Below are 26,177 nucleotides of genomic sequence, written 5' to 3'. Positions count from 1 at the left end.
GGATTAAACGTTAGAAATTTGACTGGGCACAGTGGCATATACACCTTGGGAAGCCGAGGTGGGAAGATCTGCAAGTTTAAGGACATCTTTGGCAATTTAGTAAGATCCTATCTCAAAAATATAAAATAATAGCTTGGTGCCATGGTGCAAACCTGTAATTCCAGCAATTTAGGAGACTGAGGCAGGAGTATTGCAAGTTTGAAGCTAGCCTAGCAGTTTAGCAAGGCCCTAAGCAACTTAGTAAAACCTTATATCAAAAAATAAAAAGGACTGGAAATGTAGCTCATTGGTAAAGCATCTCTGGGTTCAATTCCTGTTACAAAAAAAATACATGTGTGTGTATGTTTGTGTGTATATGTACATATATTTATATATATATACATACATACAGAAGTACATATGTGTGTATGTGTGTGTGTATACATATATATAAAGTGTATGGAGGATGTAGCTTAGTGGCAAAGCACCTTGAGTTCAGTTCCTAGCACTGTCCCCCCCAAAAAAAATTAGTGTTTATTAAAAGTATGTGGTTTCATATTTGATATTATCTGGAAATTTTTCCTAAAAAGTGTGTTAGACCTAATTACTCTAGTGTACTATTATGTTTTGTATTTCTTGCCTAGAGCCCAACCAGGAGTACCAACCTCCAGTGCTTGCCAGATATTTCTTTTTTTTTTTCTTTTTTTGTACTGGGGGTGGAACCCAGGGACATTTTACCAGTCAATTATATCCCCAGCCCTTTTTTAATTTTTTATTTTAAGACAGGGTCTTGCTAAGTTGTTGAGGTTGGCCTTGAATTTGTGATAATCCTGCCTTAGCCTTCTGAGTTGCTAGGATTACAGGCATGCAGTTCTGTGCCTGGCTGGTTTCCAGTTACTTCTGTTGGAGATGTGGAATCTTATTGTTCTTGAGTCATTGTAATTAGTCTCAGTGAATTTACTATTTAATTTTGCTTCTATTTAAAAAAATATACAGTGATAATTTTTTTCTCTTCTCTATTTCTCAAATTTAAGGTCTCTTAGGGATGGCTCAATTAAAAAGCCTTATTCTCCAAAGGCACTATCCATCAAAAAGTCTTCTGCCTTCTCTGGGATCCAGAGAGAGTTGCCTGGAACTAGTTGGCCAGTACAGTATCATGCCTCACAGTCTTGGACCCGACGGGGCCGCTTGAGAGAACTCCACATCAGGTGTGCTTGAGTAGTCACTTCCCTATAGGGACTTCTCATTAGTTCTTCCTTCTTTGCTGAAGTGAGGGAATGATTTTTATTTTTCTATGTCAATTAGTTGGAGAACGTGATGCCTGCTCTTCCTATTGAAATGTTCAGTAAAAAGGATATTTAGAAACGTGCAGCATAACATCTGTCATTGTTTTCAGTCATGTTCTCCAATTGTGGACCACAAAGTATAAGTTATGATTCTTCAAGAAAAAAATCTAAATATAGCCCATGAAGAATGATTATTTTCTACGTTTTTTTTTTGGTACCAGAGATTGAATCCAGGGGTGCTTAACCACTGAGCTACATCACCAACCCCTTTTATTTTGACACAGGTTTTTACTAGGTTGCTTATAGTCTCACTAAGCTGAGGCTGGCCTCAAACCTGCAATCTTTCTGCCTCAGTGTCCTGAGCTCCTGGGATTACAGGTGTGTACCACTGTGCCCAGCTCATTTTCTGCTATTCTTTGTTAGGTATTAAAGGCATCATTTATTCATTAAACAAAAATTTACTAAGTGTCTACTCTGCCAGGTGTTATGCTATATTCCAAAACCTGAACTTATAAAAGTTTAAAATCAGGTTAAGCCATAAAAATAAAATGTGATAAGAACTATGAGCAGAGAAGGCACACATGGCAAGAATAACCACATTAGTAAAGCCAGCAATGACTTTCTGGAGAAGCAGAGTTTAAGCTGAATCTTGAAGAATAATGTAAGAATATGTCAGGGCTGTGACTGTGGCTCAGTGGTAGAGCACTTGCCTAGCATGTGAGGCATTGGGTTTGATTCTCAGCACCACATGTAAACAAATAAATAAAGGTCCATCAATAACTAATATAAATTAATATTGTTTTTTCAAAAAGGAATAAGATGAAAGGAGGAAGCATGTTCCAAACCAACTTTTGTTATGTCTGTAGAGGCATTGCACTAGCTACTAGGATTACTATAAGGTATAGTCCCTGCTCTCAAGGGCTCCAATTGCTGAGGGAATGACAGACATACTCTGAGCTGATTGCTGTGATATGGAATAACATTACACAAGGCATTTGAACAGAGTGCTGAGAGTACCTAGCTCCTCACTTTGTTTGAGTTAGGGAAAGTCCAGGATAAGTGTACATTTGTTAGGCATTTTAGGGAACAAGGATAATATGAACAAAACAATTATGACTTTTCTTCAACTTTGAAGTCTTCATTTCTTCATTGGCAAAATACATTATAATCAAAGTGTTTTTTAAAAATAATCTGCTTGAGTTTTTATCCTATATTTAGAAGACTCCAAAGGTTCCATTAGAAGACTTTTTTTTTTCCATTTTTGACAAAGATGCCAAAAAGATATGTCTTAGAATAGCCTCTTTGATGGTGCAAGGAAAACTGGATATCCATTAGAAGACTTCTAGAGCTGATTAAAAAAAAATTCAGCAAATTGGCAGGATACAAAATCAACATACAAAAATTGATAGCTTTTGTATATACCAATAATGAATCTACTGAGAAAGAAAGCAGGAAAACATTCCATTTACAAGAGCTTCAACAAAAAAATACCTAGGAATAAATCTAACCTAGGGAGTGAAAGACCTCTGTAAGGAACATTACACAACACTGAAAAATTAAATCGAAGAAGATATTAGAAGATGGGACCATCTCCTGTGCTCATGAATAGGCAGAGTTAATATTATGAAAATGGACATATTTCAAGAATGGTCTATAGATTTAGTGTAATCCCCATCAAAATAGCAATGATATTCTTCAAAGAACTAGGGAAAACAACCCTGAAATTCATATGGAAAAACAGAAGACCCAGAATAGCCAAAGCAATCCTGTGCAAAAAAGGGAGAAGCTGGAGGCATCTTAATGCCCAGTTTCAAATTATACTATAGAGCCATAGTAACAAAAACAGCACGGTACTGGCATAAAAACAGACACATAAACCAATGGAATAGAAGAGAAGACAAACCAACATATCCACAGACATTTAATTTTTGACAAAGATGCCAAAAAGATATGTCATAGAATAGTCTCTTTGACGGTGCAAGGAAAACTGGATATCCATATTTGGAAGAATGAAACTAGATTCTTAGCTCTCACCCTGTACAAAAGTCAACTCAAAGTGGATTAAAGATCTAGGCATAAGACCAGTAACTTTGCAACTATTAGAAGAAAACATAGGAGAAATACATCCATTTATAGATCCAGGTGGTGACTTCCTAAATAGGACTCCTGTAGCTCAGGAAATAATAGCAAGTGTCAATAAATGGGAAAGCATCGAATTAAAAAGCTTCTGCACAGCAAAAGAAACAGTGGCATGAAGAGAGAACTCATAGAATTGAGCATATCTTTTTCAGCTTCTCTTCTGACAGAGGATTAATATCCAGAATAAATAAATTATATATATATATATATATATATATATATATATATATATATATATGAATGAAAACACCAAGACAAGAAACACATTCAGTAAATGGGCAAATGAACTGAACAACTGAACACTTTTTTCAAAAGACAAAGTACAAATGGTCAATAATAATACAAATGCACAACATCTTTAGACAAATTATGTCATCAGCTTAGGTATCCATCGACAGACAAGTGGATTAACAAAATGTGGTATATATAATCAATGGAGTTTTATTCAGCCTTAATAGAAACAAAATTATTTGCAGAAAAGTAGGTGGAACTGGAGTGCATCATATTAGGTGAAATAAGTCAGAAGCCAGACTTAGAAAAGACAAATACTCTTATGTTGTATCTCATATGTACAAGCTAGTGGGAAAAGAAGGGGGAGGGAGGAGGATATCAGGAAAGAAAGGAGCCCCATAGGATAAAAGATGATCAAGAAGGGGGAGGAAGTAAGGGGAAGTATTGGGGAGTGAAATTGATCAAATTTATGTTTTATGAATATACCAAAATGCCACAAAGAAACTACATTTTGTTTAATTAGTTATGTACCAATAAAAAAATCTTGACTTTAGCTTTATAAATTTGTCTCCTATGTTCTGTTTGATGCAAGATTAGCTGTGATATTTCCTTTTGAGTCATATTAGTGTCCCTTCTCCTGGGACCTTAAAGGTTTCTTCTCATTAACCAAACAGTTATAACATGTACATGTCTTTTCTTTCCTTTTTTCAGATGTGTGACCAGAAAGTTCTTGTATTTGTGGATTCGAATGACTTTTGGAAGAGTATTTCCCTCTAAAGCCAGGTAGTGTTAGCTCAGAATAACACATTTCTGTTGAACTCAGTCTAGGTTTTAACTTCATACTAGCTTCTACATACTTTATTATGTCATATATTATTACATTCTTCCACCGTGCCTCCCCAGCCTCCTGGAGCTGGAATATTACCTAATGTAAGCATGTGATGTGAGGGTAACTCATGCATATTAGTTGACTGGATAAATGCCTAGAGGAGTGAACCAGGTGAACAAAATGAACTAGGATGGCTGTTACCTTTCTGGAAAAAAAAACTGTTGCCAAGGAGAAGAGCTCATTTAGGGCATTGGTGAGACTGACAGATGGACTTGATCTTGGGAAGAATCTGAGGAAAAACCTGGCATGGGCAAGAGAAGTGAAATTTTAATGAAGAGTGATCTCCTGTCATATGCTATACATTATACACATACGTGTGTGTGTGTGTGTGTGTGTACACACATATATATGTATGTATGATTATATATGTACACTACACATGTTTATAATATACATATACTGTTCTTTGCATAGATCGCCACCACCCACTGCTACGATTTTTGGTTGCAGTCAATTTAACTGCAGTGGGAAGAAGGAGGTATAAGAGGAATCACAGAGTCAGGAACACTGAGCAGGAGGCAGTGGGGGTGGGGAGAAGGGCCCATATATAGGGTGTGTTTCAGAGGGAGAATTGGCAGCCATTGAGAATGCTTTTGACTCTGAGAGTCTGACTTAAAGTGTCTTATTAAGCAAATTGAGATTTGCTTTTTTTCACAAGCAATTTGGAATTGGCAGTTACTGGTATTGGTTTAACTGTTCAAGGATACCATCAAAGATTCAACTTTTAGCTGGGCATGGTGGTACATGCCCGTAATTCCAGCAACTTGGGAGGCTAAGGCAGGAGGATCACAAGTTCAGGTCCAGCCTCATCAAATTAGTGATACCTTAAGCAACTTAGACCCTGTCTCAAAATAAAAATTGGGCCGGGGATGTGGCTCAGTGATTAAGTGCCCATGGGTTCAATCCCGCTCTCAAAAAAAAAAAAAAAAAAAAATGCAAGTACTCAACTTTTATTATACTTGTAGCTGACTGTCCTTAACATATTGGCACTTTGTCCTCACAGGTGACATTGCATAGTTGCAGGATGACTGTTCCAGGGAAGGACAAATAGTGTTGTCATTTTGATCTGTCTTTTATCAGGAAAAAAAAAAAAACTTCTAGAAGTCCCTGGCTGCATTCTGTTTCTGCCTCATTGGCCAGAGCTTTGTCATGGACTATCTTTAGCTATAGAGGAGGTTGGGAATGAAAATTGTTCCACCCTTTGTAGGGGATACTAGTGAAGATGTAGGAGCTTGGTGGTTCATGTTGGTTTAGCCAGTGACAGCTAGTACTACCATACTATGGTTATAGCTTTAAAACGTTCACATGCTCTTTTTCATTTCTTTTCTCTTGAGTGGTACGGGTTATAGAGAACAAAATATTGAACTAGAATTTAGGAGACCTGAGTTTTGATTCTATCCCTGACCCTCATTGTCTGATCTGAGGATAAGGTATAGTTTTGGGCCTCAATTTGTGTTTTTAAATTTTTATTATTATTATTTTTTGAAACGGGGTCTTGCTGAATTGTTTAGGGCCTCCGTAAGTTGCTGATGCAGGCCTCAAACTTGAAATCCTCCTGCCTCGCCCTTCAGAATTGATGAGATTACTGGCCTGTACCACCACACCTGGATATGGGCCTCAATTTCTGAAACTTAAATGAGAGAATGGAAATATTTGTTCTCTAAGTATGTTCATATTTAAAGATTTTAAAAAGCTAATTGGTTTTATGTGTTTGTACTTATAAATCCAGGGTTTCCTCAGGCTTTGGAGGCAGAATTTAGGAGATTTCATTGGGGAACTTTCAACTGTCAGCATCTCTGAAGGCCTTTTTCCTAGATTAAGATCAGTTTTCCCCAGAGTAGATGAATCCTCTGAATTCCTCCTGATATGGGATGGACTTAAGTGGGAGCATGGCTGCACGCAGGGAAAGGGAGTAGAGTTTCATTGTTTATTATGTCAACTCTCAGTTTAGGGAATGTCTCCAGAGCTTTGCCTAGTCGTCTAGAATCTGGCGCTTCTCTGGTTCAGCCTCTCCAGAGAGAAGACTTGGGTGAACAAGACCTAGGAACCTAACAACTTCTGATATAATCCTCTCTTCATATAATCCTGGCTCCTTCCTTCCAGATGCCTCTTAGTCCTATGTCATTTCAGTTCTCTGCCTTTTCTGATTTGGTAACTCAGTTGCCACTTGCCTACCTACTTTTTCATTAATTACGTAAACTTTGTTGACATCTTATCTGTCATCTTCTGTCCTATTTTCTGTGAGTATCTGCCTTTTTAAATGTATTTGCTATTATTTTAGTGGTGTTTTGGGAAGGGAAGAAGGTAGATGGTTGTGTTCATTGTACCATGTGCAGGTGGTTCTTAAGTTTTAAAATAATGAACAAATCTGTTGAAAATTTTCAAAGAGTATAAAATCTTACAATTTAGGAAATGCCAGTCTCCTCTAATTCCTCCCTGAGAACCACTGATATTAATTTGGTATTTTGGAGGTCTTTCCAGGCTTTTTATATGTATAATCATTTACATATGCATGAACACATACATGTGTGTATTTATTTGCTTATAGATTACATATTATACCAATTCCAACACATGGGTGCTGAATATACATTATTTTATTATTGTTTTTGTACTGGGATTTAACCCAGGGGCCCATTACCACTGAACTACTTCTCCAGCCCTTTGTTTTTTTCATTTTGAAACTGGGTCTCGCTATGTTGCTTAGGGCCTCACTAAGTTGCTGATACTGGCCTTGAACTTGTGATCCTCTTTCCTCAGCCTCATGTGTAACTAGGATTATCGACAGTGCTACTGCATCTGGCTGAATATACATAAAATATTCACTTAAAAAATGGTGCCAGCCGGGTGTGGTGGTGTACACCTGTAATGTCAGCAGCTGAGGAGTATTGCAAGTTTGAGGTCAGCCTCAGCAACTTAGGGAAGCCCTAAGCAATTTAGTGAGACCCAGTCTTAAAGTAAAAGAAAGGGCTGGGGATGTAGCTAAGTGGTAAAGCACTCTGGATTCAATTCTTGGTATTAAAGAAAAAAAAAAAAAGGTACTATGTTATATATACCATACAATTACTTTTCCTGAGCGTCTGTCCATTTTTGTGCTCTTAACTCTGCTTCTTTCATGAAAACTGACTGCATGGCATTGATTAAATTAATTTGTCCTCTTTTTTTTTCAAATTTTTTTAGTTGTTGATCGACTTTTATTTTATTTATTTATATGTGGTGCTGAGAATCGAACCCAGTGCTTCACACATGCCAGGCAAGTGTGTTACCGCTGAGCCCCAGCCCGCTAATTTGTCCTCTTTTAATGTGTTCTTAAAAATTATTAACAATGAAGTGAATTTCCTTATGAATATCTTTTTTTTTTTTTTTTTTTTGGTATCTGGTATTAAATCCAGGGGCAATTAACCTCTGAGCCACTTCCCCAGCCCTTTTTTTTTGTTTTCTTTTTTAAACTTTTTGAGATAGTCTCTCTAAGTTGCTCAGAGCCTCACTAAATTACTGAGGCTGGCTTTGAATTCCTGCGTCAGCCTCCTGAGCTTCTGGTATTACAGGCGTGTGCCACCGTGCCTTGCTTTCTTATGAATAACTTTTTAAGCCAGCTTGAAAAATCTGAGTGGGCAAAGAGAAGGGAATATCAGCCTGTGGAACTTTGAAAAGAAATTCAAAGTGATTGACAAGGACCCACGTTCTTGAGTTATCAATCACTTTGACAGTGACATCAGCACCATCACTGCTTATTTGTTTTCTTTTTTTTTTTTTAAAAAGAGAGAGAAATTTTTTTTTTTAATATTTTTTAGTTTTCGGCGGACACAACATCTTTGTATGTGGTGCTGAGGATCAAACCCGGGCCGCACGCATGCCAGGCGAGCACGCTACCGCTTGAGCCACATCCCCAGCCCTTATTTGTTTTCTTATTACCTTTTCCCTCTCTTCATTTTCTCTTACCTCTCTTATGTTTTTATAACTCCCTTGAACAGGTTTCATTTACTTTGTCATCTATGTTCCTGTTAAATATTGGGGATACCATTAGGCATTTTCTTGTCTTAAAACATTAATCTCCTTAGCATATAAATGAGTTGTAATTACCACATTGTGGGAACAAAAAATATTTTTTTAGTCTGATGAATTAATTTGAAATAATTCTCAAATTCATTTATTAAAATTAAAATTTTAATTTTACTTTAGCATCTTTAATCAGTAAGATCTATATTATAAGTTTTTAATCTTCATTTCTTGTTTAAGTAGTTTTAAGTTTTTTATTTGAAAAGGTTAAATATGTCTATTTTTAATTTATTTTGGTGTTTATTCTTCTTTAAGAAGGCTAGAGTAATAAGAAACTGATTTTGGAATACATGCTAGCTCCAACTTCATCTTGTCTAACTCTCTCTCATGTTTTTCATGGCCCAAGGTTTTACTATGAGCAGAGACTACTACGGAAAGTCTTTGAAGAATGGAAAGAAGAGTGGTGGGTTTTGCATCGAGAATGGAAACTCTGTGTTCGAGCTGACTGTCACTACAGGTCAGATTTTGTGTCATATTACTTCAGTTTTACACATTTTTTAAAATACCTGTAATACCAGATACTTTTTTTTTTAAAAAAAGTTGGACGCAATACTTTTATTTGATTTATTTATTTTTATGTGGTGCTGAGGATTGAACCCAGGGCCTTGCATGTGCTCAGTGAGTGCTCTACTGCTGAGCCACAACCCCCAATTTTACACATTTTAATATATAGATTTGACATATTGTCAGATTCCTTTTGGCATGTTTTTGGTCAAAAGGAGTAAAGTTAGATTGCTTTCTGGTTTTCTTCAAATCATTTTTAGAGTAAGCAATTTGAAGTCCTAAATTAAACCCAAGCATGTATGCGTGCACTTGCATGTGTGTATACATATGCATACACACTCCTAATAACCATTATATATTGGTCATGCTAATGATTTGAATGGGGTTTCTCACTGATTCTCACTTCTATATAATTTCTGAGAGTATTCTATTATTTAAAAAATATTGTTGTAATTCATGTTGATTATGGGAGAAAATATATGCCCAATATAGAACATGAAGAAAAAAAAGGAAAATGGAAATAGAAAGTAAACATTCTTTTTTGTTGTTGTGTTGGGGATTGAACACAGGGCCTTGTGCATGCAAGGAAAGCACTCTACCAACTGAGCCATATCCCCAGCCCCAGTAAACATTCTTAATCCTTGATGTTCACATTCACATTCACTGAGATGAAGGGGATAAAGTAAAACTTGTGAATTAGATCAAATACACATTTTTTTAGATCTTTTCTTTTTTAAAAAAGTATATATACGTTATATCTTTAAGATGATATTGACTGTCATTATAGTCACTTTTAGTTGGGATAGGACTTCTGACTTCTGACTATTTCAGATTAAAAATAAATCCATTGAGGTCCTGGCATGGTGGTGCATGCCTGTAATGCCAGTAGCTTGGGAAGCTGAGGCAAGAGGCTTAAAGTTCAAAGCCAGTCTTAGCAAGTTAGTGAGGCCTTAGCCAACTTAAAAATACCCTACACTAAATAAAATATAAAATGGGCTGGGTATGTGGCTCAGTGGTTGAGTGCCCCTGTGTTTAATCCCTGGTACTTAAAAAGAGAGAGAGAGAGAGATTTTCAGTAGTTCTAAAAGCCTACACTTAAATTTGAAATCAAGCTTTAGAATTGGGGTAGTGAAATTATGGAGGGATGAAAGTGTTAAGATGTGTGATGTCTATATAAAGGAGAAGAAAAAGGAAAAAGCTCCATTGACCATATTGCAGTGACAAGGAGAAGTAATGTTTTTCAGTGTGGATGATTAGAATGATATGAGTGTCCTTCCACATGTCATGGCTTTGTGCATGTTGAAAGTGAAGTTATTCTCGGAGAAGTCAAGCTTTTCTTCCTCAGTGATATTTTAAGGTATAGAGAATGAATCTTTCTTTATATAATTTATCCTCCTACTTTCAAGGAGGATAAATTTCTCTGTGATTGTAGGAAATTGAATTTTTGCTTAGGTGCTGATAGGTTTTTTGTTCTATATTCCATGTTCTGAGTATAGAATAGATGGGTGTGTTGGATTAAGAGTTGTTTTGTCTTAAAAAGCCATTAGTGTTGCATACCAGTGCAGTGTTTCATACCTGTGATCCCAGCAACTTGGAAGGCTGTTTCAAGGGAATCTCAAGTTCAAGGCCAATCTGGGCAATCTGTCTTAAAATTAAAATAAAAAGGGCTGGGGATGTAGCTCACTTCTAAATCTCCTCTGGTTTCAATCCCCACTATTAAAAAAAAAAAAGTATTACTTCTCCTTGGCACTGAAATATGGTCAGTTGTACCAGGTGCAGTGGTGCATGTCTGTGGTCCCAGTGACTGTGGAGCCTGGGGCAGGAGAGTTGTGATTTCGAGGCCATCCTCGGCAATTTAGTGAGATCCTGTCTGAAAATTAGAAAGGACTAGGGATGTAGCTCAGTGGTAAAGTGACCCAAGACTCCGTCCTCAGTACCAATAAAGAAAGAAAGAAAGAAAAAGAATCAATGCCATATATCATTTGTTTTTCTGATTCCTCAGATATTACTTGTACAACCTAATGTTCCAGTACTGGAAGATCTATGTGCATCAGCAGCAGGAGATGAAGAACAAGTACATTAGAGCTGAGGATCATGGTGAGAAAAGGAACCATATGTGTAAAGTAGATGCCCACATTTACTTTCACAGGAGCTCTTGAGAGGGATAAACAGATTGTCTGGAAGCAAGAATAACTCAAGATTAAAGGGAAGATTCCATTTCACATTTTTCAGAATGCATAATCTCTGGGGTATATGATCACATCTCTGATTTTCTCCATATGGCATGGTTTATACACTTAAGACTCATTTAATGAGAATTTGTGTGTCCTGGCAATGCTGGTGGGTTGTTCTGGCTATGTATCTCCTATGGCACTTGGGGCTGCAGTCTATTTGGCTGCCATGTATCAATTTGCCAGATATTTGAGAAGAGCCATATACTGCTCATTTCTGAACTGTTTTGCCCAGGTTGCTTCTTAGTGATCCAGTGATTAGTTGAGTGCTGGTTCTTTTCTGGTTCCTCCATAAGTAGAGTCCAGAAACCCATCTGAAGAGTCCAAGGGAAAAAGGCACAGGGTTTCAAAATGACTATGTAACCTGCATTAGCTACTGCCTTATATGCATTCCATATGACTCTCCTGCAGGTACTTCAAACTCACCCTGCATGTCACAAGTACTTGTCAACTCCCTTATCATGTAGACCTGCTTTTCTTTCTACTTTTCCTAAGTGAGAAGCCTTTGTTAGGAATAGCCTGTTCATTTCTTATGCCTCAAATCATCAGTTATCTAATATTATATGATAGTCCTCTGTGGTGTCACTTGTAGTCTTTTTTCTTTGCCACTGCCTGAGAGTAATCCTCATCTTTTCTACAGAATGTTATGTGTATCTTTTCAGTCATTTCCTTGCACTTATTTTCTCCCTCTTCTCATTGTGTGCATAGCTAAAGCATGGTAAGACACAGAAAATATCATATCACTCTCTTGCATAATAGTTCATTTGGTCTAGGCATGTTGGCACTTTCCTATAATCCTAGTTACTCAGGAGGCTGAGGCAGGAGAATCACAACTTTGAGGTCAGCCTCAGCAACTTAGACCCTGAGCAGCTGGGATTACAGGTATCTGCTACTGTGCCCAACCATTTTCAAGCCCATTTCAAAAGGTGAAAGATTTATGTGATCTGAAGAGAAACCAAAGTATCAGGTTTTTGTTTTTTCCTTTTTTTTAGGTGGTACTGAAGATAGAACTCACAATAATATACCACTGATGTACACATCCAGCTCTTTTTAAAAAAAAAAAATTGAGATATGGTTTCACCAAATTGTCTAGACTAGGCTTGAATTTATAATCCTTTTGTGAGGCCTCCCAGGTAGATAGAATTATAGGCTTGTAACATCATGCCCAGCTCCAGGCCTGTTTTATTTATTTGTTTATTTTTATCATTATTTTAGTTATATATGGCAGTAGAATGTATTTGGACATATTATATATACTTGAAGTATAACTTTCCTTTCCTCCCATACTGCCTGTCCAATCTGGTGAATCTCCCCTTCTCCCTCCCTGCCCTCATTGTGAATCAGCATCCCCATATCAGAACTTTTGGTTTTTTGAGATTGGCTTATTTCACTTAGCTTGATAGTCTCCAGTTCCATCCATTTACTGGCAGATGCCATAATTTTATTTTACCAAAGTGATGATACCATTTGTATTTCCATCAGCAATTTTTGAAGATTCTACTTGTTCTATATCCTCACTAGCTCTTAGTGTTGCTATCTGAAAAAAATTTTTAACTGTATTGATAGGTCAGTACAGATGTCACATTGTGGCTTTAGTTTGAATTTCCTTAATGAGTAATGATGTTGAGTATCTTTTCCTTTGCTTATGTTCTTATTTGCAATATCTCTCTTTTGGTGAAGTGTCTGTTCAAGATCTTTTATTCTGGGCTGGGGCTGTAGCTCAGTGTCAGAGGTCTTGCCTAGGACATGTGAGGCACTGGGTTCAACGCTTAGCACTGCATAAAAATAAATAAAATAAAGGCATGCTGTCCATCTACAACTCCAAAAAAATAGAAAAAATAAAAATCTTTTCTTTGGTACTGGGGATTGAACCCAGCAGTGCTTAACTCTTGAGCCACATCTCTAGCCCTTTTTATTTTTGTATTTTGAGACAAGGTCTTGCTAAATTGCTGAGGCTGGCTTTGAACTTTAGATCCTCCTGGCTCAGGTTCCTGAACCTCTGGTACTAGACATGTGCTACCATGCCCAGGTTTTTGTTCTTTTAAATTGGGTTGTTTGGGTTCTTGTTCCATTTTCAGGGTATTTAAAAAATGTATGTATTCTAGTCTGGGTATAGTGGTGCATAACTCTAGTGCAGCTACTGGGAAGAGGTTTGAGACAGGAGGATAACTTGTTTCTGATTTTAAGGGAAAATTATTCAGTCTTTAACCATTAAGTATTATGATAGGTTTTTGTAGATGTTCTTCATCAGGTGAAGGAAGCTCCCTTGTTCTGAGTATTTTTTGCTGACTTGATAGTTTTTCTGTATCAATTGCCATGATAATATATCTTTTTTTTAGAGACACAGATCTTACTGTGTTTCTGAATTTAAACTCTTGGGCTCAAGTAATCCTTTTGCCTCAGCCTCCCTAGGAAGCTGTGATTACAGGTAGTGCCCAGTTCTATTCTTTTTTTAGTTCAATACTATGATGAATTATTTAGAGCGATTTTTGATTTTTTGAATCAACTTTACATTCCTCAGAGTACTTTCACTCTTTATATATTACTGGGTTCAATTTCTAAATTTTTTTTTTTTTTTTTTGGTACCAGGCATTAAACCCAGGGGGCACTTAACCATTGAGCCATATCAATATCCCTTTTTATTTTTTATTTTGGAATAGTATCTCACAAAGTTGTTTAGGGCCTTGCTAAGTTGCTGAGACTTGAGACTGGCTTTGAACTAGGAATCCTCCTGCCTCAGCCTCCCAGGCCGCTGGGATTATAGAAGTGTGCCACTATTTCAGACTTCTTTGAAGATTTTTGCTTCTGTGTTCATGTGGGATGTTGCTCTGTTGTTTTCTTTTGTCATAATGTTTTTGTCTGGTTTTGGTTAATGCTGGGTAATACGGGCCTCACAAAAAGTTTTGGAAAGTATTTCAGCCTCATCTATTTTCTGACAGAGATTTGCAGAATTGGTTTTATTTGTTCCTTAAATTTTCAGTAAAATTCTCTGATGAAATCCTCTAGTCCTGGCATTTTCTTTGTTGAAGGATATTGAACTTTGAGTTCAAGTTTATAAATACATGTTAGGTTATTTTGGTTATTTTTTGAGTGAGTTTTCAAGGAATATGTTTTTCAAATATGTTATCAAATTTATGGGCATGGAATATTTCATTATAATAACTTCAGTGTGTTACAGAATCTGTAGTCAAACTCTTTTTTTAATTCTTGATATTGGTAAAAATGTATGTCTTCAGTCTTTTTATTTTTGACCATTATGATTTTTTTATTTGTTCTTTTTAGTTAAACGTGACAGTAGAATGTATTTTGACATATCATACACTCACGGAAGCTTTGGTTTTAATTTGGTCTTCTTTTTCTAGTTTCTTAGAATGTAAATTGAGGTTATTGATTTAAGACATTACTTTTTTTTTCTAAGATAAGCATTTAGTGCTACAAATAAAGTTCCCTTAAAGTGTTTTAACTGCATCATGCAAAATTTAATGTTATATTTCTGTTTTCATTCAGTTAAAAAAATGCTAATTCCACTTATGATTTTTCCTCTTTTTTTTTTTTTCTCCTTTTTTTGTACTGGGGATTGATCCCAGAGGCACTCTACTATTGTCCTATATTCCCAGTCTTTTTTAGTTTTTATTTTGAGACACGATCTCACTGAGTTGCCCAGACTGGCCTGGATCTTGTAACCCTCTTGCCTCAGCCACCAAGTTGCTGGGAAGAGGCATAGGCCCCATAGATTATTTAAAAGAATGCTTAGTTTCCTAATATCTGGGTATCTTCTTGTATCCTTTTGTTAAGAATTTCTAATTTATTCCATTATGGATTAGAGAATAAGATACAGTATGATTTCAGTCCTTTTATTTTTTTTTATTATTCATTGTTCAAAACATTACAAAGCTCTTGACATATCATATTTCATACATTTGATTCAAGCAGATTATGGACTCCCATTTTTATCCCATATACAGATTGCAGAATCACATCGGTTACAAATCCACTTTTTTACATACTGCCATACCAGTCCTTTTAATTTTAAGGTTTGATTTGTGGCCCAGAATATGTCCTGTTTCATAAATGTTATCTATGTATTGTGGAACAGAAGGGAAAAGTCACTTGAATTTTTAAGAGAAAAATATTATTTCTGACTTATGTGTTCTTTCAGGCCATGTCCGTAGACATCTGAAGTACTATTCACTATTGTGTAAAAAGTTTACAAGTACTTTCAGGCCTTAAGGAGAATTATGGTCACATTGTCACATATATCAAAATCATGGCAGAGACAGTTAATGCAGATTCCTATGTTATATGTCTAGAAAATATATACATTTTCATGAATTATTAGATACATTTTTCATGAATTATCTCATGTATGATTTATAGACATACCTGTAAGAGAACATCATTTTACAGATGAGGAACATTTATAGGTTACTTAGCCTATAAGTGAAAAAAATCAGTATTTAAAAAAATCAGTAATGAAACCCATCTTTAGTTGGGCACAGTGGTGCACACCTGTATTCCCAGCAGTTTGGGAATCTGTTGCAGGAAGATGGAAAGTTCAAGGCCCACCTCATCAACTTAGCAAGGTCCTAAGGAACTTAGTGAGACTCTTTCTCAAATAAAAAAATAGAAAGAGCTGAGGATGTAGCTCAGTGGTAGAGTGCTACTGGGCACTTTCAATCCCCAGGACACCACCCCCCAAATAAAATTTTAAGAAATCCCGCTTATCTTACTTGAGCCCAGACTCTAGACCTCAGTACCATACTAGTCCTCATTACCCAAAGTATGCTGAATCCTGAGGTCTGGGATGAGCACAAGGAAGAGAGATGTTAAAATCTCCTTCATATATTGATTTGAAATATACAATATATCTTTAGTACTCCTGGCCACATTTTGGAGAATGTTCAAAAACTAGTAATTTTATTTTCTCCATTATGTTCCATAAAGCAAAAAAAAATTTACTTCATTAGTGATGGTTTTCATAATGGAAGTGGAATTTACTAGGAGAACTGTGAGCCTTTGCATCTCCTATTTGTAATAAATTTGTCTTTCCTTCATGATCATTAATTGTCCTTTATATTCTGTTTCCTTCTGGGCTTTTTTTTTTTTTTTTTTTTCCTTTCTTTCTTTTAAATAAGATGGAGTCTTGCTATGTTGCCTAGGCTGGCCTATATCTTCTGGATGCAAAGAATCCTCTTGCTCAGCCTCCTGAGTAACTGGGACTAGAGGTTTGTGATAGTATCTCTGGCCCATTCCTTCTTTTTGTCTAGCTTATTCTACTTCAAATAGCAAGTTTTGTAGCATGATTTTTTCCTTATTTATATTAAGGAAAGATTTAAATAATAAACTTTCATGTATCCATTACCCAACTTAAACAATTATAACTCCTACCCGTCTTTTCACATCCCTGTGGTGCTCCCTTTTTTTGCTGCCTGTTTATTCACTTCATTTCATCTATAAATACTGTAGAAAATATATTTATTTAAAATAAGAAATTTTAGAGTGAAGGATTTCTGAACAGTTCAGTATGTTGGTTTTCCTGTAAATGCTTTGTACTTGCCATCCTTGTTTTTGTTTTGAGTCCTTTTAATTTTGTACCACTTCACAACATTTCCAGCAGGGGGCACCTGAAGGCTGTAGGGATTTAACTATTCAAAGACTGGATGAGTACAGAGCACCTTTGAGCTTTCATTGTAACCCAGAGTAATACATCCTCTGTCAGCCCTTTAAAAAACATCTATCTCTCGCTGAGTGTGGTGATGCACACCTGTAATTCCAGTCACTCGGAAGGCTGAGACAAGAGGTTTGCATGTTCTAGACCAGCCTCAGCAATTTAGTGAGGTCCTAAGCAATTTTGCAAGGCCCTGTCTCAAAAAAAGGGAGTGAAGATATGGCTCACCCCTGGTTAAGTGCCCCTGGGTTCAGTCCTCAGCACCAAAAATAAAATAAAACATAAAAAACATCTCTGTGTCTAGATGCAAAGCAAAAGATGCGACAAGCCTGGAAGTCCTGGTTGATCTATGTGGTTGTTCGTAGGACCAAATTGCAGATGCAGACCACTGCTCTGGAGTTTAGGCACCAGAGTATCTTACGGTGAGTATGCTCAATTACCCTACAGATTAACAGCCATTATTTTACCTCAACATGCTTCTTTAACCCGCCTTAAAAAATGTTTTGAATACAGCTTATGCCTAATAAATATGTATTGATAACTTGTTCAACAAAAAGATTAATCACATGATTCCTTATAATCACAATAAATACTTATTGAGTATATTACTCTGTTATAAACCCTATGTTCAACAGCTGTTGTTTAATGATGACCTTAAAAAATAATTTAAAGAAACCCTGTGTTAAGTTAGTATGTATGTTAATTTTTTAATGTAAAGTATCTCATTTAATTCTCATCATAAACTTTATAATAGACTCAGGAAGGTTGAGTAACTTGTCTGAACTCATATAAGTTATAATTGGTAAAACTAGGGCTCATCCACCCTTGCTATGCTCTTCATTGCATCACATCAGCATTGTGGACACACTGGAAGAACATGAAGTAGTTGTGATATGTGTACCAATGAGATACTTTATAATGAGACTAATTCCCCTATATATTGTCTCTGATGGTTCTTTGGGTCCTGAATGGCAGTATACTGAAAGCTCAGCATCTGCCCAGAAAAACTGGGCACTAAATATAGCATGGATAGCTTTGCAGCTTCACTGACTTGGATTTGTAACCCTGTTCCAGCATATATTATTGGGTCACTTCACTTCTCCAAGTCTCTGATTCCTCGTCTGTGAAACAGGCTTACGTGGCATAGAGTGTCTTTCAAGGTTGCCATTGAGAATAAATAAAGTAATATTTTTAAAGTAGTTAGCAGTGTCCAGAACATCAGTGGACATAAAAAAATTATTTAAATAGAAATAACATAATAATAACATAATTTATTTTAAATTTATTCAGTATTTTGAAATAGTATGCAGTTCTACTTGCATCTATGGAAAATATATTTTATACAATCAATTTATTTACTTAATGTATATTTATTGAGGCCTTAAAATGTTCTGGGACTATACTGGTGCTGGGGCTATGTTCATGGAACTTGTAATTCCTTAAAGTTTTTTTTTGTTTTTGTTTTTTGACATAACTTTAAAAAAAAAAAAAAAATATATATATATATATATATAGTTATAGTTGATAGACCTTTATTTTATTTATTTATCAACTATAACTATATATATATATTTATCTATCAACTATAACTATATATATATAGTTTGATAGACCTTTATTTATTTATATGTAGCTAAGAAGGAATATGTATAAATATGTATTTGTATGTATAAAGAAGGAAAAAATCATGCTACAAAACTTGCTGTTTGAAGTAATAATTATGAAGTAGAATAAGCTAGACAAAAAGAAGGGATGAGCTAGCCCCAGCCCAGATTTTTTTTTTTTAAATTAGAACTTAATGGCTTTACATAGTATTTTGATTCATCCAGACAAACTCATTCATGCATGGAAATCAATTTTGGTTCATGCCTCCCTGCTTCTCCATACCCTTATAATTTTTTAAATTCCTAAAAATGAATTTAGCTAGCGATTTTGTCATGAATATTCATTAGCATGATCTTGTTTAGGAGAAAGGAGAGGTCTTTGTGATCAGGCCAGCAATTTGTTTCTGTAAAGCAGAGGTTGCAAACTCTCAATTTCTCAAAGACTGTTTTCCTTCTGCAAATTAGAAAATAAGGAGTGGCTGGCAATGTGTTCAGTTGGTAGAGTGCTGGCCTAGCATGCATGAGGCCCTGTGTTCAATCCCTAGGACCACCAAAAAAAGGTAGGAAAAAACCCAAGCCTGAAATGAAAACCTGGCTAGGGCAGTAGGAAGGGATGGGATCCAGGAAGACTGGAAATCTAAAAGCCATTTTTTTGTGCAATTTATTCAGTAAAATCTTCTGAATTTTTTTTCAATATTTGTTTTATTCATTTATTTGTTGCAGTATTATAGATTAAATCCAGGGGTATTCTACCACTGAGCCACACACCCCAGCTCATTAATTAATTAATTAATTAATTCATGCATGCATGCATGCTAGGGATTGAACCCAGGGGTGCTTAAGCACTGATCCACATCCCGACCCTGTTTTACTTTTTATTTTGAGACAGAGTCTTATTAAGTTGCTTATAGCCTCAATAAGTTGCTGAGGCGGGCCTCATACTTATAATCCTTCTACCTCTGCCTCCCAGATCTCTGGGATTTTAGGTGTGCTCCACCTCGTTCAGCTTATTTTTTATTTTAAATCAGGTTCTCTCTAAGTTGCTGAGGCTATCCTCAAACTGCCATCCTCCTGCCTCCTCTGCCTCCTGAGTCACTGGGGTTTCAGCCATGAGCCACTGTACCTGGATCCTCATTTTAAAAATGTTGGCAATAATTCAAGGTTTTAGAAAATAAACTGTGTAGGCCAGAGGAAGTCTGTAGTGCCTAAAGCTGGATATGATTTTAGGTTTCATCAGTTTCCACATGGGCAACTCTAGAATGTTTCTTGATTATTGTTATTGTGGGTTTTTTTTTTTTTTTGTTTTGTTTTGGTAGTGGATCTAGCAGGCATCAGTTTAGAGATGGCACTATGAAGGGAAGGTACTTGAGCTGAGAGTGAGCGGCCTAGTCTATAATGGCCTTTCTCTTTTCTGGGTGTTTTTTTTCTCACTTCTGTCTTCAATTTGCTCTTCCAGGGTGTGGTGGAGCAAGTGGAGATGGCACCTAGAACAGGCCTACATGAGCCAGGTTCTTCATGCCACAGCTATAAAGCACAGGGCCTTGTGCCTTCAGCTACAGGTGAGTTCAGCAAACTTGGGTTTTGGTGTCCTCTTTCTGTGTTGTTAAGCCTCATACACAGAAAGGGCAGGGTAAGACTTCCAATAGGAAGCCATTCTGCTGTAGCCCATTGCTGGGAGGTCAGCTCAGGGGGCTGAGGAGAGGGTGGGTAGCAGAAGTAGTATGGAAGGCTGAGCTTTTCAACAGAAAAGTACTGCTATTAGAAACACACAGAGACTTGTCCCAGGTGTGATGCCCATGGTTTTTGAGAGTTTCTGGTAAATATGGAACTGAAGGGGGTTTATGAATTAGTTACAAACTATTTAAAGAAACAGGAGTGTACTCTTATTTCCTCATTACAGTTTTTCTACAGCTAATTGGAAAGTAATGCAGGCAGAAAAGAAATTAAGCCAAAAAGAAATTGATGTTCCTTTTCAGTTTTGTTTGTCTCAGGGGTTTCTTTTTGGGCAGTCACTAGGTTTTGGTCAGTTATAAAGGACTAAGAATTGTACCTAAACTATGGTGTGGTAAAACTTTTTATTATATTTGGTGTCTCTGAATTTATCACTTTTTTATATCTGCTGGGTATTTTTTAAGGTTGCCAAGTCAGTTATAGAAAATAGAACAGGGAGTAGGAAAAAAATATATCTGTTACTAAATGTAGGAGCAGTATCTTTTTAATCTGACAACATATTGCATAGTCTGTACAAGTATATACAGATGACATGCCGAACAGCATATACAGGACTGTGTGTGTAGTTAAGTGGCAGAGCACATACTTAGCATGTGTGGGCCGTTGGTTCAATCCCCAGCAAATGGGGGGAAGGAGGTAGTATATACAGTCATCTAGATCAGAATAAGTAAACTTTGGCTGATAAGCCAAATTTGGCCTGCTTTCTGATTTTGTAAATAAAGATTTATTGGAATGCCACTACACCCATTATTTCATTTATCATGTGTGTACTTTGAGGCTACAAGAACAGACAAGAGTTGAGTAATTGCAGCAGAAACCATATACCTTACAAAGACCTTTTAAGGAAAAGCACCCATGAATTCCCAATATCTTTTTTTTTTTTAATATTTATTTTTTAGTTGTAGTTGGACACAATACCTTTTTTCACCACTATTTTTATGTGGTGCTGAGGATTGAACCCAGAGTCTCGCACTTGCGAGGCGAGCGCTCTACCGCTGAGCCACAACCCCAGCCCTCCTAATATCTTTCAAGACAATTGCAAGGAATAAAGAGATACAGCTCTTGCCAATAATAATTATAGTAGCAGCAGCAACAATAATTTTTTATTTTTATTTTATTCCTGGAGTGCCAGGGGTTGAACCTAAGTCCTCACACATGCACAACTACTCTACCACTGATCTAAACCCTAATCCACAATAACTTTTGTTGTGATCTTATTTGAGCAAGGCCCTGGATTAAGTGCTTTACATCATTATCTCAGTTGATTTTCATAATTGTTTTTCCTTAAACCCTATATTATTATTGAAAAAACTAAGCAGATTAAATAACTTGAACCAGTGTCATATACATAACAAAGGTCAGAACCAGGATTTAACCCAAATTAAATTGCAAAGCCATTCTCTGAACCATCATGCTATGTTGTTCTTATGAGACCTATAATCTCAGGAAGGAGATGGAACTGACAAATGGAACATTGTTGTAAACATAGGAGCATAATGAGACTGATTTTCTGTCATTGATGGGCAACTGTATGAGTGTTCCTTTCAGATACCCACTTTGAGAGGCCATAAACTCAGTCTGCTCATCCTACTTTGATCAGAACATTTGCAGTAGTCTTCAAAGTTTGCAATTACAGAATTGATTGAATATTTTTAGTGATAAGATGTTGAGATTGGGTTTGAGGTTGAATTTAACTTTATATAAAGTGTCAAAAGTCATTCTGAGGTCATTCATGGTGATTTGTGCCTGTAATCCCAATGACTCAGGAGACACAGGCAGGAGGATACCAACTTCAAGGAAGCTTGGGCAACTTGGCAAGACCCTGCCTCAAAATTAAAAAAGAAAAAAAATATATATATGGGCTGGGCTTGTAGCCCAGTGGTTGACTGCTTACCTTACATGTGTGAGGCACTGGGTTTGATCCTGAGCGCCACATAAAAATAAATAAAGATATTGTGTCCATCTACCCAAAAATTTTTTGAAAAACTATACATATATGTGTGTGTGTGTGTGTGTGTATATATATACATTTATTTATTTATACACACACATATGTATATATAAAGATCTGGGGTTATAGCTTTGTGGTAAAGTGCCCCAGTGTTTGGTTCATAGTACTGGGGAGAAAAACTCATTTTGAGTCAGCAAGTGAAAAATGTGAGTAATCAAGGAACTTTGTTGACATAGACTAAAAAACCAGATGAGTCTCTAAGAGTGGACTTCATTGTGTGGATTATATGTAATAATGCCTTTGTCTATAAATATTACATGGTTTTACCAAGCACTTACCCTTAAGTAATTTTTCTTAATCCTTAACATCTCTATAAACCAGGCTAGGGCAGTCATCATGGTTACTTAGAACTTGGGCATGGTGGTGCTTGCCTGTAATCCCAGTGACCTGGGAGGATGAGGCAGAAGATTGCAAGTTCAAAGCCAGCCTCAGCAATTTAGCAAGGCCCTAAGCAATTTATTGAGACACTGTCTCAAAATAAAATTTAAAAAAGGGCTGAGTACTTAGTGTTAATGCACCCCTGGCTTCAATCCCAGTACCAAAAAAAAAAAAAAAAAAAGTTACATATAGGAGGAGGAAGAGTACCTCCTGAATTAACTTTGTTACATAGTTTTAACATTTAAACATTTTACATAATTGAAAAGCAAAAATAAAGCAAACATATGGAGTTTGTGGCAGAAAATAATCATGGTACATAGTTTGCCTGTTCATTCCTATTGGAATGGATTCTGAGGAAGCAAAAAAGACTGCTAAGCAATCTGAAAATGTGTTCAGTGGTCTTATTGTTATTAGGCTTGGAATTGTTATGTTGAAACTATTATAGCCACATCAGGAGATGAAGCAAATAACTATGTCACTGCCATTAAGACTCAGAATTTTTAGTGCAAAAGAAAAGATACAGGGATAAAATAAATTAAATAAAAAGCCCTGTGATCTGTAATTGGGAAATATAAATATCAGTTTGGACCCATGGTTTCATTTTTTAAAATATTTTTTTAGATGTTGATGGACCTTTATTTTATTCATTTATTTATATGCAGTGTTGAGAATCAAACCCAGTGCGTCCTCACACATGCTAGGCAAGCACTCTTCCTTGGAGCCACAACCCCAGCCCCCCATGGTTTTATTTTATCTTTAAAAAGTATTTGTAAATGTTTTTACTGAAAAGACTTAGAAACAGTGGCAAGAGTGTAGCATTTAGTATCTTCAGTGCCCAAGTTATGGCCTCTATTTCCCACTAAAAGGCACAAAGGCTATTTGAGAAATAGATGATTCTAAGTCTCAGGCAGGAAATAGAAAAAATAAAGCTTGGATATAGTATGTTATCAGCTAGGCGTGGTGGCTCACACCTTAGCCAGAGGCTAAGGCAGGAGGATCGCGAGTTCAAAGCCAGCCTCAGCAAAAGTGAGGTGCTAAGCAACTCAGTGAGACCCTGTCTCTAAATAAAATACAAAATAGGGCTGGGGATGTGGCTCAGTGGTTGAGTGCCCTTGAGTTAATTCCTGGTACAAAAAAAAAAAAAAAAGAGGAAATTAACAAAAGCTTAAGTAAGGTTGTGTTGGAAGGATTCAGGAGCCAATGAGAGCCAATTTGAAGCCCATGAGTTTAAGAAAAATTGGGACATTAAAAAAAAAAAATGCCTGCAATGGATTGAGAAATATATCCTAAAATTCATGCATTCAAAATGATTTTTTTAAAAATTCATCATTATTTTGAGTCATTAGAGCATTAACTCAACTCTTTGAAAGTTAATGAAGGCAACAGAATTAACCCATTGTGTCCCATCATCCCAGATGTGGAATAGCTATGAAAAAGTGAAATTGATGTGGTGGCCCATGCCTATAATCACAGCAGCTTGGGAGGCTAAGGCAGGAAGATCACAAGTTCAAAGCCAGCCTCAGCAACTTAGCAAGGTCCTAAGCAACTCAGTGAAACCCTGTCTCTAAATAAAATATTAAAAATGGGGACTGAGGATGTGGCTCAAGTGGTAATGCGCTTGCCTGACATGCGAGGGGTGCTGGGTTGGATCCTCAGCACCACATAAAAATAAAATAAAGATGTTGTGTCCACCAAAAAAACTAAAAAATAAATATTAAAAAAAATTCTCTCTTTCTTGCTCTCTTAAAAAAAAATGGGGCTGGGGTTGTGGCTCAGTGATAGAGCACTCACCTAGCACGTGCGAGGTGCCAGGTTTGATCCTCAGCACCACATAAAAATAAAGAAACCAAAAAAGGGCTGGGGGCTGGGGTTGTTGCTCAGTGGTAGGGTGCTTGCCTAGCACGTATGAGGCACTGGGTTTTAGCCTTAGCACCACATAAAAGTAAAGGTATTGTGTCCATCTGCAACTAAAAAAAAGTAATATTAAAAAGAGGGCTGGAAATGTGGCTCAGTGGTTAAGCGCCCCTGGGTTCAATCACTGGTCCCCCCCAGCCCCCAAAAAGGTAAAATTGAGCAACAAATATATCACTTATGGCAACTTTGAAATACTATTTGAATATTTATTATATTCGCTGAATTGAAAACATGGGATTTAAGCACATATCCCACCTTTCTTGTACAATCTATATTAACCAAGAAACTAGATGGTTAGTTAGACAACTTCTTTATAAAATTCCATTTAATAAATGTAGCAGGCATATTAGAAATAGAAAACTCCTGTTTTGCCACTCCTCATGGGGATGCAGATCTAGGTTGCAGGTGAAAGGATGCTGGGAAACATAATGGAGACCTCAGACCTTCTGAAGCCTAAAGAACCTCAGCATTGCTACAAGGTGACAGCTAGAAACATGTGCCTTATGATACAGTGTAATTGGGAGTACCCATCCACATTCATGAAGTGTTTTTCTGCCAGAATTGAACATGACTCCAAACAAGCCCAATACAAATCTGTCACTTTGTAGGAAATCTAGGGGTCAGAAGAACAAGTTAAAAGATATTTAAGGAGAGAGTAATTCAAATTCAATATATGAGGCATTTTATAGGATAAATGAATTGGTTTCTCTAATAGATAAGTGGCATAAAAGAGAAAAAGTTCATTCTTATAGGAGATTTAAGTGATGTGATAACCAGAGCAAACAACAACAGAAACATGCTGGCTGTTATGTTCATATAGAGGAATACATCAGGGAAGATAAAGTTAGTTAATTTTATCACCCCTTGGATTATACCTGCTGCTTGTTTGCTTGTTGGTTTTTATTATTCTGTTTCGTTTGTTTTTTTGGTGTTTTTGTTTGTTGAGATGGGGTCTTATTATGTTGTCCAGGCTGGTCTAAGCTCCTGGGCTCAAGCAATCTTTCTATACATGCCACCATGCCTGACTTTTTTTTTTTTTTTTAATCCACAAATAGTAACTTTCTGGAAACAATGTTTGGGGGAGTGGCTGAGGATCAAGAGAATTAATTTATTAAATTATTGCTTTTACCACTGAATACTAAGTTACTGAGGGTCTCCCTGAGTTGCTGAGGTTGGCCTCAAACTTGCAGTATTCCTCAGCCTCCTCAGTCACTGGGATTACAGATATATGCCACCATGTGCAGCCAGAATGCATTTCTGAAACATCCTTTTGATACTGGTCCAGTACAGACTGGGAACGGGTTCTTGGACCCCAGTATTGAAGATTCAACACCCGAGAGACACTGAAGCAAGCATAGAGAGCAAGTTTTATTTAAGAAATGGGAAGGATAGAGACAGATATCTCTGAAGAGAAGGTCCCCAGAGCTGGTTGTCTGTGGGAGGGGGTGCGACTTGCTTTCTTATAGACCCCAGAATCCCCCTCTTTAGTTGTTGTCTTCTCTTTCTTCCCTGTATACATGACTGGGAGCAGCAGCATGGAGGTTAATTGTCAG

The 26,177-nt window shown here is 36.6% G+C and overlaps 2 protein-coding genes across 6 annotated transcripts in view; one reads left to right on the top strand and one right to left on the bottom strand.

Moving 5' to 3' along the window:
- The window catches only part of Pisd (phosphatidylserine decarboxylase), a 121,946-nt gene that overhangs the window by 10,261 nt on the left and 85,508 nt on the right, over nt 1-26,177 (bottom strand). The gene's annotated exons all lie outside the window — the stretch shown is intronic.
- The window catches only part of Sfi1 (SFI1 centrin binding protein), a 75,451-nt gene that overhangs the window by 13,747 nt on the left and 35,527 nt on the right, over nt 1-26,177 (top strand). For all 4 annotated transcript variants that reach the window (XR_009226265.1, XM_046439430.2, XM_046439431.2 and 1 more), the window contains exons 3-8: nt 1,014-1,187; nt 4,347-4,418; nt 8,930-9,040; nt 11,090-11,184; nt 17,291-17,408; nt 20,047-20,149. Coding sequence is in view for 3 of the 4 variants with exons in the window: in XM_046439430.2 (XP_046295386.1) it covers nt 1,014-1,187; nt 4,347-4,418; nt 8,930-9,040; nt 11,090-11,184; nt 17,291-17,408; nt 20,047-20,149 (673 nt within the window). In the remaining variant the exon portion in view is untranslated. The remainder of the gene's footprint in view (nt 1-1,013; nt 1,188-4,346; nt 4,419-8,929; nt 9,041-11,089; nt 11,185-17,290; nt 17,409-20,046; nt 20,150-26,177) is intronic.

Source organism: Marmota monax, unplaced genomic scaffold, assembly GCF_021218885.2.
Source record: "Marmota monax isolate L192 unplaced genomic scaffold, Marmota_monax_Labrador192_F-V1.1 WCK01_AAM20220418_F8-fsc00253, whole genome shotgun sequence".
NCBI lineage: Eukaryota > Metazoa > Chordata > Mammalia > Rodentia > Sciuridae > Marmota > Marmota monax.
Note: the sequence above shows the minus strand (reverse complement) of the source record. Positions and strands in the feature narration are given on the sequence as shown.